The sequence below is a fragment of the Limtongia smithiae genome, assembly GCF_038497785.1.
Source record: "Limtongia smithiae strain NRRL Y-17922 unplaced genomic scaffold V1518scaffold_8, whole genome shotgun sequence".
NCBI classification, from domain to species: domain Eukaryota; kingdom Fungi; phylum Ascomycota; class Lipomycetes; order Lipomycetales; family Lipomycetaceae; genus Limtongia; species Limtongia smithiae.
In genome coordinates, this window is record NW_027117629.1 from 298,927 (window position 1) to 312,535 (window position 13,609).

Here is a 13,609-nt window from a genome sequence, read left to right on the forward strand (position 1 = left end):
GGTACAGTAGTCACAAGCGTTGTGGCATCTAACACCATAACTCTCACGCAGACGTCATTTAAGCTCTCGCCGGCGCATTAGTCTCGAACCTTATAGCGTTACCCGCCCCTCGGACATGTGACGGTGGCCGCTTAGTCGTCGAGTCTACCACAATTCGGCCAGATCTCCGCTAAATCGACGCGCTGAACGAATTGTGTGATATGTAGTCGTGACTTAGCGAAAAGGGACTCATATAACTGATACGACGATACCCATTCTTTTAATACCATGCATGGTGGGGCATCGTGTATCTCACCTATTCGAACTCAACGGAGCTGGCTCACGGTGGGCACCTTGATGTCTACAGTAATCGCAAATGCCTTCGTCATATTTGACTAGCCGGCAGAAAGAGGAGCTGTAAGTATTTGATTGCAAGGCATGGATGTGACGGTGAATGTGTTCTGGCACTAATATTGGACCAGGAACTCTTCGATTCTCGAATACCTTGCGTCATCGAATCTCACGAGCGCTCATGACTCGCTTGCGAAGGAGCTAAACCGACAAGATGCCACATTTGAACAAGATCTGAAGCGTTATGACGGTCTCTTAGAAAAGAAATGGACCAGTGTCGTGCGACTCCAGCGGAAGGTGAGAATTTATATCCTCAATTCGACGCCCAAATTTGGCTGACCCTATGAAGATCATGGATTTAGAAGCCAAAGTCTCATCACTACAAGCAGAACTCGATAATATGCCAGCTTCAAAGTCAAAAGTTACGGACACATCAACATGGCTTCCTCGGACAGCAAAGTTCACGTTGCTGGGACACCGACAAGCAGTCACTTGTATTGCATTCCACTCTATCTTCACTGTTCTTGCATCTGGCTCAGAAGATATGACCATTAAAATATGGGACTGGGAACTGGGGGAGCTGGAACAGACGTTGAAGGGACATACGAAGAGCGTTCTTTGTGTAGATTTCAGTAGTAGTCCTGAGAAGTCCATGCTAGGTATGTGCGACTAATCCTGCTCTATTCATGATGTGTCGCTAACAGCTATGCAGCCTCCTGTTCAGCGGACCTTACTATCAAATTATGGAGTGTGGATGACGAGTACAAGAACACACACACACTGAAAGGTCACGACCATACTGTGTCCTGTGTTCGATTTTTCCCAGATGGTCGTCGATTAATATCAGCCTCTCGAGACAAAACGATGCGCGTGTGGAGTACAGACACTGGATACTGTCTCCGAACGATCACAGGACACGCCGACTGGATTCGTTGTGTTGATATAGCTCTGGATGCTAGCATGATAATTTCTGCGGGATCAGATCACACTGCTCGGGTAACAGACCCCTCGACAGGCGATTGCAAACTAGAGATTGCCGCTCACGAGCATGTTATCGAGTGCTGTGCAGTTGCTCCAGGTGCTAGCTCGCCCTACATTGCCAATCTTGCACAAGCAAAGCCGGCTGCTCATTCACCGACAGAGTTCCAATATTTTGCGACAGGCGGACGAGACAGACTAATAAAGCTTTGGGATTCCAACGGAAATTTGATCCACACGTTTGAAGGTCACGAGAATTGGGTGCGCGCCATTGTTTTCCATCCCGGAGGAAAATTCCTGCTTTCCACGGGCGACGACAGGTCGATAAGATGTTGGGATCTGAGCGACCGTGGAAGATGTGTTCGAATATTGGAGAACGCACATGAAGATTTTGTGAGCACATTGAAATGGGCACCGAGCATTGTGAGGAAACCTCTATCGCAGACGAACGGGACCGGACAAAATAATAATGGAAGCATTCGGTCGCCGTTCGATAATGCTAGCATACGATGCGTAGTTGCGACAGCTTCTGCGCATTTGGACGTGAAAGTATGGATGTCATGATGATCTGAACTAAATGTGCTTCAATGCTTGTATATAAAGACAAAGTGTATGATAACTTTCGTGGCTTCACGCTGCATACTCCTGGCCAGTGAGCGGTGATTGCTGCGCCGGAGTCACCAGGCTGTACGCTTCTTGGTCACGTGCCGCTGTCAGTAGGCACGTCGTGAAGGCTGACCAGCCGACCTCGCCGCGTCATCATAGTGTCGTCCGTCTACGGCTTGATCCTTCTCCATTCTCTCTCGTGTTGAACTTGCGGCGACATGGCTTCGATAGACCTCTCGACTCACGCGCGCGAGATCGAATCAGCTTACGATTCCATTGTTGCCGGCGACAGCAACAAGGACTGGGCGCTGTTCGCTTATGGGGCCGGATTCAATAACCAGAGTTTGACGCTACAGGCCACCGGATGTGAGTGTTTTCGTCTTTGACTATCTCAGTACGTTCTGTGTTTGATTATAGCGATCTAATTGATGGTGTTTGTTTAGCCGGTGGGCTGGAAGAGCTCAAGGAAGAGTTCCTTGACGGTAAGATCCAGTACGCGTTTGCCCGTGTGACTGATCCCAACACGCAACTGCCCAAATTTGTTTTGATCGGATGGGTATGCTGTTAAATTTTGTTCATTGTGTTGGCTTGTGTGTGGTTACTGATCACGACGGTTGTTCGTGCAGTGCGGAGCCGGCGTGCCTGAACGCGCTAAGGGCTATTTTAACATGCACTTCGGTGCCGTGGCCAGAGTCATGCACGTATGAATCCAACTCAATTGCGAGTTTTCTCTAGGAAATTAGCCTGACATGTTACCGAACAGGGCTACCACGTGCAAATCACCGCGCGGTCCGAAGACGACGTGGAGCCGGAGGAAATCCTTCGGAAGGTTGAGGACGCCTCTGGATCCAAGTACTCCGTATCTGATCTTGCCGCACGCTTCTCCAAGGCACCTCCCGTGCGTCCCAAGTACGCGCCTCTTAACCCGACCTCTCACGCCGACGAGAGCGACTGGGGCGACGCGCCTGCCAAGATGGCAACCGAGATCACGAAGGTCGCGTCCGCGTACAAGCCTACCAAGGTTGATCTCGATGCGATCCGAAAATCCTCGCAGCAAGAACGCACGTTTGTTGAGCCGGTCAAGAGCGCGTATCAACCGATTGGAAAGGTCGATATCGCTGCTATTCGCGCACAGGCTTCAAAGAAGGAATTGGAGGCTGAGAGACCTGATATCATCAAAGGCGCCTACCAGCCTATTGGCAAGGTCGACATTGCGGCGATCCGTGCAGCGGCCAAGCAGAATGAAGATGCGAAGAAGGTTGAGGATACCCCCAAGCCTCCGCCAATGACTGCGAAGCCTACGTTGTCATCCAATGCATCCCCTGCGTTTGCGAAGAAGTCTGTTGAGCCACCAGCGGAGGAGCCTGAAGAATCGTCCAGGCCGATTAGTACTGCAGAACGAACGAAGGCCTTTGTGGCTTTAGAGAGTGCCTCAGAGAGACTATTCGAGATGCCTAAGCCCAAGGTCGACAAGTCCGTCACGAGCAGATTCGGATCCGCTTCGCGGTCATTCGGTACCTCAGCCGTGCTGCCCAAGAACGAGTATGATTCCGCCGGCAAGGCTGCTGGCGGTTTCAGCAAGAACTTTGGCAACGAGGGCGGCAAGACACCTGCACAGCTCTGGGCGGAGCGCAGGGCCAAGACAGCCGGTGGATCTGTCCCGGCTTCAACTCCTGCTCCGGAGCCGGTATCCTCTGCTCAAGCACCCAAGCCCGTCTTCTCCTCTTCTTATAGAGAACCTGAGGCCGAGGAGACCGAGGAGGAAGCTCAGCCACACGAAGGCGGTGTCGCTGCAATGCGCGAGCGTCTTGCTCGTGCCTCTATTTCCACGGAAGAGGCAGAGGCTCAGGAAGACAAGGGGCGTCACCCGTCGTTTGCTGCGCGGTCGTCCTCTCCGATTCGTCTGGCGAAGCCCATCAGCACCTCGTCAACCTCGACCATTTTCCGTCCTGTTACTGCTACAGCCGCAGTGCCGCCCCCACCACGGTCGCCGTCTCCGGAGCCTGAGGTTGAAGAGCCAGTTGTTGAGGAGCCTGAGGATGAGCTGGAGCCAGAGCATGAGTCTGAGACTCCCATCGAGGAATTCAAGCCCGACTCTGTATCAGAAGTGGAGGAAGTACTCGGGTCTGTCCGAGCCGCCAAACCAGTCGCCACGCCTGCGGAGAACCACAGTATCACCGCTGTCGTCCAGTACGACTATCAGAAGGAGGAAGACAACGAGATCGACCTTGCGGAGGGCGAGATTATTACAAATATCGAGGAAGTCGACGACGGCTGGTGGTCTGGTGTCAACAGCGCAGGCGAGCACGGCTTGTTTCCCGCGAACTACGTCGAGCTTATCGAATCAAATGGGGCTGCTCCCGCTCATGAAGTTACCCCGTCGTCCGCGCCCGCACACGCAGAGCCCTCACCCGTGCTATCTCCTGAACAGCACGTCGTCGAGCCGAAACTGCACGCGCCCGAGCTCGGTCTCGATGGCGGACCCAGCGCCGTCGCGATGTACGAGTACGAAGCGCAGGAAGACAACGAGCTGAGCTTTCCCGAAGGCGCGATGATTGAGGATATCCAGTTCCCCGACGAGGACTGGTGGAGCGGAGTCTACAATGGCGAGCGCAAACTGTTTCCCGCGAATTATGTTACCCTAAGTTAGAGTAGAGAGATGAAGGTTGTGTCACGACGGAAGATTTATATTGCGCGCACCTGTATGGGAACATTATCATATATAAACTGCATATGAAGCTGTGCATCATATCAAAAGATTTGTCCTGGGCAGCTCCCGATATTAAGTAAAAGTTTCTCTTTGTACGAAGACTAGCTTCATCTTAATCTACTCGTGTTTTACACTGCAATGTGTTAAGATGCGTAAAATATATTGTGTTTAGACAGTTTAATTTGCCTTTAATCTTTGGAGCGATCGCAGAGAAGGGCACGGTGAACCGGGATGGTGTTCCTGTCGACGTAACTGTATGACGTGCAGTTTTGAGAAACTCAGCAGCAACATGTGCGGCCAAACGTCAATGTCGGTCAGTGACGACCACGCAGTGGAAGTACTTTTTCGGCATTGCGCACAAATTTATGACTCTTGTAAGGACCAGCGACAAATGCGACAGTCCCTACAGTACAGATTACACGGCAACACTGAACTCAGGGACGTGGCGATCACGGTAGTTCGGCCACATCCCGTAACTCTATTTTGCTTGACAAGTCAAGCAGAAAGTACTGCGGTCTGCAATGCTGATACAATTTCTGAGTTCGCATAAGTGCGGGGTATTTGGTAGCGGGGGTGGAACTAAATACAAAGCGACGCGACTTTGATGCAGTGGGCAACGACGCGCAGTCCGATCAGTTGTGATCGTCACGAGCGCGTGACGACACGTCGTCTATGTTCTTAAAGCTACTGCTCCTACATCGCACCAGCTGGTATATAAAATGCAAGCTTATGATAAATATGACCAGAAATCCTATACAAACTAATCACTATCCTCCTCGATATCTTCATCTACCTCATTGTCTCCACTAGAAAACACAAGTCTGCCAAAAATACTCTCATACTCAAACTCCTTGTTGCTATGCTTGTTCCCATTATAAAACGTTGCAGTATTCATATTCGGCTGCTCGTCATCCGCGTCATCGCCAAGCCCTGTTGCGCCATTCGCGGAGTAGAACCCGCCTATCTTGCGCGGCCCTTCGTCTTTGCGGATTAGCGCTTCCCAGAAAGCCGTGTGCTGCATAAATGTATCTGCGTCCTCGACTAGCGCCGAGATACCATTTGATGCAGACGACTTGCGTTGTGTTGTTTGATATCGCAACACGCCGGTTTGCACGTCCCGCTGTCGTTTATACACACTATATCCTAACGCCATGCACAACGACGATCGTCCACCTGTGTTGCCGCCGCTCGAAAACGAGCTCCACGCCCGCTTGCGATCAGACCCCTTCGACACCTCTGAAAACGAGCGATTCCGGGATACGAAATCCTTGCTCGAAAACGGGAATCGCGTAACCGTCGCCGGCAACCCTGCTAATACCCCGCGCATGGCGAGCTCTGCGCGCATGCTTGACCGGTTAATCAACATATCTGAGTTGGTGTTGCCGTTGCCATAATCACTTTGCCAACGAAGTGACTTGAGTACATTTGAGCTGCCGATGTTGCTCATAGCCAACATCACATCTGCAAGCGAAAGCGCGTCGCTGCAGAGTTCAAGATTGTCGACTTCTATGCAGGATGGCGGGTAGTTCTCAAATACGCCATCGACAAGCTTGGTGGGTGCGATAGACTGCAACAGAGTATCCAAAGGCGATTCTGTCTCGGAATCCTTATTGTCGTCCTTCCAGACCTTGTTATATACAACTTTCCCCACCGCGTGAAATAATTGAAGGTTACTCTCCCTCATCGCAGGCACCGTGATCCCGCCAGTAATACTCCACGTCTGTAACGCAGTGATCGCACAGCGCACGTCTCCAAGCTCGAGAAGACTTGCAATCACAGTTTTGACACCGCCACTACCAGCTTTTTGCTCTGTTTGAAAAAGCCCTTCCGCCGTCGCGGTATCCTTCAGCACGCGTGCCATCAAGGTCTTGTTCACGGGGTTGAACTGGATCTTGGTCACCAACGGATCCGCCATAATCTCGCGACCTAGAATCGTTTCGGCGGAGTATGCTTGCTGCGCAGAGAACTCGTCGAATTGATCTGCCTCCGATAGCACAAATACCAACGGCGGCGGAGTACGATTGCCTTTGAGAGACGCATATATGTAAGCTGAAATTGCCTCTATATATCGCGTACGTGTATCTGACGTCGACATAATTAAGCTACTGGGTATGTCCTCAATGAGCAGAATACGTTTCCGGTCACGTAATTGCGCGGCATTGATTTTATACACAACCTCCCCGTCACCGTTCTTGCTGTCCTCCACAATCACAGCCGACCCAAATCGAGACGCATCCGCCAAAAACGCTGCGAACCTGCTGTATACCGATTCGTACGGCTCGTCGCTGGTATAGACCGGCGACAGTGAGTTCGTCCATTCAATGATGTCAAAACCGAGTTCGCGGGATAGAACAGAGAGAGTAGCTGTTTTGCAGCTACCAGCCGGACCAGTCATTACTAGGACGCGCTGTACTCGAGTTGTCAGCAGCATGCCGCCGGAACACGCAGGACCCAGCTAGCGTACCTGTCTCATTGTGCCAGAAAACACTCGAGTAAACCAGTCGCGCACGTCATCGTACTTCCTTTTGTGTAGCGCTAACTTCGCGTACACCGTTGGTGCGTACTTCTCCGTCCATAATTCAACGGACTGTGACTCGACTTTCGACGGCGGCGTGGTTTCTTTGAATGTTTGCAAATTCAACTGTGTTGCCGTCGTCGGCTGCGGCGGTATAGGTTGCAATGACGCCGAATCCCGGCGTGTAATAACTCGTTTCTGTTCCTTCACGCTCGTCGAAGCTGTAGAACTCATGGTTACCTCTCTATCCGACGACTCTGACGATGACACTTCGTCGATACTCTCGCATATCGAATCGTCATCTAGATCCAGCGTAGCCACAATCGGCTTCACGTTATTAGGTCTTCTGATCGACGTTGAAGTGCCCGTTGTGGACTTTGCTTTCGCGGCAGGCTTGGCTTTGGTGCTCATCACGCTCTTGTGTAGTGAGGTTTGCCGCAGCGTTGTCGAGAGAGAGCCAACAATCGCGGGCGCCGACGCTGATTTCCGCGCTGGTTTGGTATTCTTGCTCGCAACAGTCTTCGTCAGTGCAATCCTCCTCTTCTTGCTATTGCCGTTCGTCGTTACTGTCTTGTCTGATGTTATTGCGAGTGCGCTCTCAGCCTCCGAGTCGCTGATCATGATCACAGAGCCGTTATCCTCCTTCTCCGAGGACTCCACAAAAGAGTAATCATACCCCTCGTTTTGCAGCTCCCGCCGTCGCCGCTTACGAGGAAGCGCGGACATGTAAGACGATGCCGTGTCACGGTGATAGTTGCAGTCGTCGGCGCGACATCTTACTTCATGGGGTTCGCAGCGGTCACGTGGAAGGGGTAATCCACCATCATCTGAATGGTTCTAAGAGGTAGCGGCGGCTTCTCCGCGCATCTACGTGCACTACAACGACGCAATGCTGGTATGATCTCCTATTTCGATACTGCGTGGATGAGTACTAACAGTAAGTTAGTTTAAACCATGGTTAGACCTGCCGGCGCCGCGCCACGAGCTCCACGAAGACTCGTCGTCCGACGAGGATGTCCATAAGTCTGGCGACGAGGACGAGATGGAAGAAGAGAGCGAGGAAGCACTTGTGCCTCAGAAGAAGAAACCATCTGGCATTATGATCACAGTCAAGCCGCGACGAAAGATCAGCCGGTTAGTCGTCGTTGCGCCAGCGTTCGAGTCTGTCATCCTCGCACTCTCCGCGGCGACGATCGCCCCGCCGTGCAGTTCAGTCACCATCCGCTCAAGCGTAACTGATCTCACGCTGCCGATATTTCACCACATAACGCATGACTTCTTCTGGCTTCGAATGCCAATTTTGCCGCCGACAGAGTGCTACCTAGTTGCGCAGGAGCTTCTGCGTACGCTCGACCCCGACCTCACAGTGCTTGTAACCCCGCTTTTCGTGGACCCAGATGATCCAGTGAAGGTCATTGCGACTAGCAAGTGCGCTTCAACTGTGTTTCCTGAACTATCGTACCTACAAGCGCCGCATTTTATCACTGGTATTTTCGCGGCTATACTCTCGTGCGCTGAGATCTTACAAATGCAAGCGCTCGCGCTGATGTGCACGGCGGAAGGCGTGCCGGACCGCGAATACGTCGAGGAAGACGTTGCTGTAATTTCCGCGAAAGCGCTATGCAAAGTGTTGTCGATCGAACCTTCATCATGGATATTCGACTACTCCATTTTCCGGCGGCATCAAATACGATCTACTGGCATGTATGTGTGATCTAGCAGGTGCAAAAAAACAAGCCGTGCAATTCACAATTATGATACAAACGAAACCAGCACAAACCCAAACGCGCAATACTTTTATCTATTCACTCCTCCATTAAATCTTCCACACCCTGCATCGCCTCCTTCATGGCGTCCGCGTTCTTCATGGGCGGAGCACCGGTGTCGTAGAAGTTCAGTCGCTCCTCGACCTGTTTCTTGAGGATCTCACCGAACCGAGTGCTGGGAGTCTCGGCGAAGTTGTCGATTCTGCTGGCAATAGAGCACTTGTTGGCGAGGAATCGCGATATCCGACCCTTGTTCTTCTGTGCGGCCTTGCCGATGAAGGTGGAGTGGTAGATCAGACCGTACTTAGGGGTGTTGCCCTTGGTCTTCAGTGCTCGGAAGAGAGCCTTCTCGGCACCGAGAATCTGGACAGTCGACGCGGGGTATTTCGACAGGTTAGTCAAGCTGCCAGCATGCGAAATTAACCGCGCACCGACGACCTCGCCAATAAGCTCGGAGAGGTTAGGCGCGACGATGCTCATCTTCTCAACTAAATACCCGTGGAGCTGCTTGCGGTAGTCCGACAGACTGACCACCTTGGCCGCGAACGTGGTGATATTATCCATGTCCTGCTCCGAGATGTCCTGGCCCATGCTGATACGGGCGGCGTCGATGATGCTCTGTGCGATAGCCGCATCGTCGTTGACAAACTCCGCCAAGTCGTGCAGCGACTCCTCATTCAGGTCCTCCTTATTCTTGATGAAAAGTATCAACTTTGAGTACGCGTAATTGTCGCTGACGATTTTGTACAGCTCGGGGAAATGCCACGAGTACCATTCGCGAACACGCATTGCAAAGGTGTTGATGTCCTTGTCAAGCTGGTCAAGCAGCGCGATGGCCTGGATGATATGGTTGTCGTTCTTCTTGACACTGAACTGCACTTTTGCGCGCGAGTACGCGTGTGAGAGACCGAGCTGTGCGCGCTCAATATCGCCGTCCTGCAGCTGCTTGAGCAACTTGGCGGAGTGCAGTCTGATGCCACGGAGAAGGTCCTGCACAACTTCAGATGTGTCGCAGTCAACATGCTTTACGGACTCCTTGATGCTGCTTGCGAGCTTGATGTCGGACACGCCGAGGGTGATCTTTGCCTTCTTCGACCGCTTCGGCAAGCTGAGCTTGAGAAATTCCTTGAGTTCGTCGTTGACGGTGCCTTCAGCGACGTCGTTGGCATTCTGAAGTGCGTCCGCGGCGCCTCTATAGCGCAACAACATTAGCACCATAATCCACTAGTACAGCGCTCTGACGGGGACGTACTTGAATGGAGAGAAACTGACGAGCGTGACAAGTTTGCTAAACTTGGCGAGATCGTTGACGGCCTCCTGGACCTCCTTCAGGCGTGCACCGATGGACTCGGGCGCAAGTGCGACCTTAAACAGTGCATAGCCGGTGGGCTCCTCGAAGAGCAGGTACTGGACTCCGGACATGGCGACGGTAAATTGTGTATGCGGTGGTGATGTAGACCGACGAAGTTCAGCGGCATAAAAAAAAACCGTTAAAGTTTGGCGTTTGGCACCAAATTTTGCAGTTATGCCACAAACATGGAGACGTGCGGTCCCGCCTGTGAACCACTCGCGCCTCGTTGTCGCGAAATCCCACACTCCACGCGCACACGCACCCCTCCTCACCACTTCCCTCGTTCATCGGGGAATACCGTTTAGTTGGCAGTAATTCCCTCTGCAAATCAGGTGTGTTAGTTTTGTCAACGGGACGCTCGCTAGGACGAAAGATCGAGATCAGCATTGCATTTCTCCGTATTTCGCACCACAGCGTAATTGTCTAACATATATCTACCAGTTTCACCGAAACGATGTTCATTCTCAACTGGTGTAAGTGCTCGAACCTGACATTACCAAAAACCTACACTGTGGGCTGGTGGCTGGTTGCTGCGAATGGCATCAAATCCGCCTAGGTGTCCTATATCACAAAGTACTGACGTAACCATCCCCGCAGTCTACGATGTCCTGTCATCCCTGGGCTTGCTGAACAAGCATGCGAAGCTGTTGTTTCTCGGACTCGACAACGCGGGTAAGACCACGTTATTGCATATGCTGAAGGTGTGTATCGAGATTGTCATGGAACAATCGCCGGTTCTGACGTCTGTGACATAAAGAATGACCGACTAGCCACGCTTCAACCAACATTGCATCCGAGTGAGTAGCATGGAAGGAATTTTATCGGTACACCACTAACGCGTTGCGCAGCCTCGGAGGAACTCGCCATCGGCAACGTCAAATTCACTACATTCGATCTCGGCGGCCATCAACAGGCACGACGCCTATGGAAGGACTACTTCCCAGAAGTCAACGGCATCGTCTTCCTAGTCGACGCGGCCGACATTGACAGATTTGCTGAGAGCAAGGCCGAACTCGATGCGCTGCTTGCCATCGAGGAGCTCAACAAGGTGCCCTTCCTGATCCTGGGCAATAAGATCGACGCCCCCGGCGCCGTCTCCGAGGAGGAGCTTCGACTGGCGCTCGGTCTGTACCAGACTACCGGCAAAGGCAAGGTGCCGCTTACAAACATGCGACCAATCGAGGTGTATATGTGGTATGTGTCTTATGCTGAGAGTGGTGAGTGCAATTGCTGATGACAGTAGCTCGGTCGTTATGAGACAAGGATACGGCGAGGGAATCAGATGGCTCAGCCAGGTGCGTATTTCTTCTTTCTTGTTCCAAACCTAGCTCTACTAACTCCGTCAAGTACGTCTAAGCCGGAACATGAGAGTAGAACCCCTCCAAGTTTGTGTTGATTAGCTACTAGTCATTAATTGTACTGTACAGTCGTAAAGAAAGTGGTTAAACCAACTATGCGTGTTAATTTTGTTTTTGCGTTGCATATGATAGCAATACGAGTCTAAACCGCCGGACGATATATACGAGGAATTACTAGATACATGCAGCACTACGAGCTTTTCAAAAACGGCACCATCTCGATGGCCTTTTGCGGTGCTTTCTTGTTATACACAAACAGACCCTGCAGCTGCGCCGCGCTGACAGGAACATGTAGCTCCTGCACAGCCTTTACAAACACGTCGGCCTCGGTCTCGGCGTCCTCGTAGAACCGGAGGAACATCTTCTTGATCTGGAACGGTGACGCGTTGTCAATCAACTCGCGTACGTCAACGCGGCCGGGGCGGATGAGCGCGGGGTCAAGTTTGTCGGCGTGGTTCGTGGTCATGAAGATAAGGCGTTCCTCGGAGGACGCGACACCGTCGAGTGCGTTGAGTAGGCCGGAGAAGGTGACGCCAGACATCTTGTATCCGGACTCGTCAGTCTGCTCGCGCTTGTTGAACGCCGCGTCAATATCTTCCAGCAGCAAAATACTCCGCTCCGGAATGTGGTTCATCAGGTGATTTAGTCTGTCGTCCGTAAGGTTCTGCTCGGACAGATTCAAGATGCAGATGTTGTAATCCAACTCGCCTGCTAACGCCTGGATAAAACTACTCTTCCCGCTTCCAGGCGGCCCGTAAAGTAAATATCCCCGCCGATACGGAATTCCTCGGTCGTAATACCACTGTCCCGACCCCAGGAAATCCTGCACATCGTCGACAATCCGCTCGCTGATGCCGGTATCGAGAATCACCGAACTTAATGCCCGTTTCCGCCGCGGCTGTCCGAAAGGCCGCCAATCAGGGCCCCAGGAGACGTACAATACCGTTTTCCCCTCTTGCAGCTGCATAGCCATGTTATTCGCGTCTTGTAATAATTGACGGAATATGTCTCGGTCGCGATACAGCGTCGTCAGTGTGATCGTCTCGAACGGGGTGCCGGAGGTTAAATCCATAAGCCTTGACGAACGCTCGCGGTTCACCTGGATATACGCACCATTGTACAACAAAATATGCTTTCCCGGTCCTGGCACGAGACTGAAATTCGTGGTGACGCTCCCGTTGTCGTGCTGCTTGTACGTCGTTTGTACGCTCAAATGGTGCGACGAGGAATACCGATTTCGGAGCGCGAGTAAGCGTTGTCGTAGACCCCCGCCGCTGGCTATTGAGGGTCTTTGCTGATCTTGCAAAACTACGGACTCGCGCGCCATCCAGTCTAAGAACCAGTTGTATGATTTATCTTTCGACGGGATCTCAAGGTCCACGAGGAGTTGCCGATATATGAAAGTAGAACCCCTCACGACAAGTTGGCGACCGGCCGCGAGTACCACGCCAAGACCCATAAGACCGAAGCCCTATATAGCATCAGCATACCGCCGTCCAATATGTTACTCGTGTGTACGTGCCGCAGTGAAGTATGGATTCGACTCCAGCGCTCGAGTCATCAGCCCTCCACGCGGCTTCTCTGCGGGTATCGGCGTCGTCACCGTCTTGGTAATCGCCGACGTACCTGTCGCCAGGTCCGCAGTCTCGGTGCCATTGATAGGCAATTCTGACATTCTTTCCTGACAATATTCGTCTAGACTGTCGTGGTGCTCATTGCGGTTCGACGTCCGGGTTCGTCGAGTGTAAATTCGCAGATTTCAAGCGTGCGGCTCAGTTCAATCATCGCGAGTGTCCGCGGGCAAATATGCGAGAGCATGAAGCTCACACCTAGGCGCAAGCTATAAGGCTGGTGGGCGAATTGTTCAGTTATTAATAGCTTTGATAATGGCAGATGACTATCTAGACCAGTTCCAGACTTGGCACCCGCATGTAGATGGTGGAGAAATAGACGCGTCAGGAACGCGTCGAGTACGAGAAGTTACCCGGATTAAAT

The 13,609-nt window shown here is 52.1% G+C and overlaps 7 protein-coding genes across 7 annotated transcripts; 4 read left to right on the forward strand and 3 right to left on the reverse strand.

The window, feature by feature from the left end:
- The first annotated feature begins 157 nt into the window (after positions 1-157).
- On the forward strand, positions 158-1,998 carry V1518DRAFT_395167 (WD40-repeat-containing domain protein). Its single transcript, XM_066901804.1, has 4 exons — positions 158-396; positions 462-627; positions 680-989; positions 1,043-1,998. The coding sequence occupies exons 1-4, from the start codon at positions 356-358 to the stop codon at positions 1,870-1,872; spliced, it is 1,347 nt and encodes a 448-aa protein (XP_066758735.1). The 5' UTR covers positions 158-355; the 3' UTR covers positions 1,873-1,998.
- Positions 1,999-4,805, forward strand: V1518DRAFT_418715 (uncharacterized protein). The gene is made up of 4 exons (XM_066904602.1): positions 1,999-2,280; positions 2,358-2,470; positions 2,541-2,615; positions 2,678-4,805. Exons 1-4 carry the CDS (start codon positions 2,133-2,135, stop codon positions 4,562-4,564), a joined length of 2,223 nt encoding a protein of 740 aa, XP_066758736.1. The 5' UTR covers positions 1,999-2,132; the 3' UTR covers positions 4,565-4,805.
- Positions 4,806-5,279: 474 nt separating this feature from the next.
- V1518DRAFT_313495 (Rad17 cell cycle checkpoint protein-domain-containing protein) lies at positions 5,280-7,920 on the reverse strand. Its single transcript, XM_066901120.1, has 3 exons — positions 7,816-7,920; positions 7,089-7,705; positions 5,280-7,031 (listed from the first exon to the last, which is right to left on the reverse strand). The coding sequence occupies exons 2-3, from the start codon at positions 7,548-7,550 to the stop codon at positions 5,385-5,387; spliced, it is 2,109 nt and encodes a 702-aa protein (XP_066758737.1). The 5' UTR covers positions 7,551-7,705; positions 7,816-7,920; the 3' UTR covers positions 5,280-5,384.
- A 33-nt stretch (positions 7,921-7,953) lies between these two features.
- On the forward strand, positions 7,954-8,948 carry V1518DRAFT_418720 (uncharacterized protein). The gene is made up of 2 exons (XM_066904603.1): positions 7,954-8,034; positions 8,086-8,948. The coding sequence occupies exons 1-2, from the start codon at positions 8,029-8,031 to the stop codon at positions 8,851-8,853; spliced, it is 774 nt and encodes a 257-aa protein (XP_066758738.1). The 5' UTR covers positions 7,954-8,028; the 3' UTR covers positions 8,854-8,948.
- Positions 8,805-10,441, reverse strand: V1518DRAFT_418722 (uncharacterized protein). Its single transcript, XM_066904604.1, has 2 exons — positions 10,158-10,441; positions 8,805-10,097 (listed from the first exon to the last, which is right to left on the reverse strand). Exons 1-2 carry the CDS (start codon positions 10,325-10,327, stop codon positions 8,945-8,947), a joined length of 1,323 nt encoding a protein of 440 aa, XP_066758739.1. The 5' UTR covers positions 10,328-10,441; the 3' UTR covers positions 8,805-8,944.
- A 45-nt stretch (positions 10,442-10,486) lies between these two features.
- V1518DRAFT_418726 (ADP-ribosylation factor family-domain-containing protein) lies at positions 10,487-11,864 on the forward strand. Its single transcript, XM_066904605.1, has 6 exons — positions 10,487-10,729; positions 10,854-10,957; positions 11,014-11,053; positions 11,105-11,450; positions 11,500-11,551; positions 11,604-11,864. Exons 1-6 carry the CDS (start codon positions 10,711-10,713, stop codon positions 11,610-11,612), a joined length of 570 nt encoding a protein of 189 aa, XP_066758740.1. The 5' UTR covers positions 10,487-10,710; the 3' UTR covers positions 11,613-11,864.
- Positions 11,657-13,362, reverse strand: V1518DRAFT_418729 (BCS1 N terminal-domain-containing protein). Its single transcript, XM_066904606.1, has 2 exons — positions 13,137-13,362; positions 11,657-13,085 (listed from the first exon to the last, which is right to left on the reverse strand). Exons 1-2 carry the CDS (start codon positions 13,287-13,289, stop codon positions 11,805-11,807), a joined length of 1,434 nt encoding a protein of 477 aa, XP_066758741.1. The 5' UTR covers positions 13,290-13,362; the 3' UTR covers positions 11,657-11,804.
- Positions 13,363-13,609: the final 247 nt, after the last annotated feature.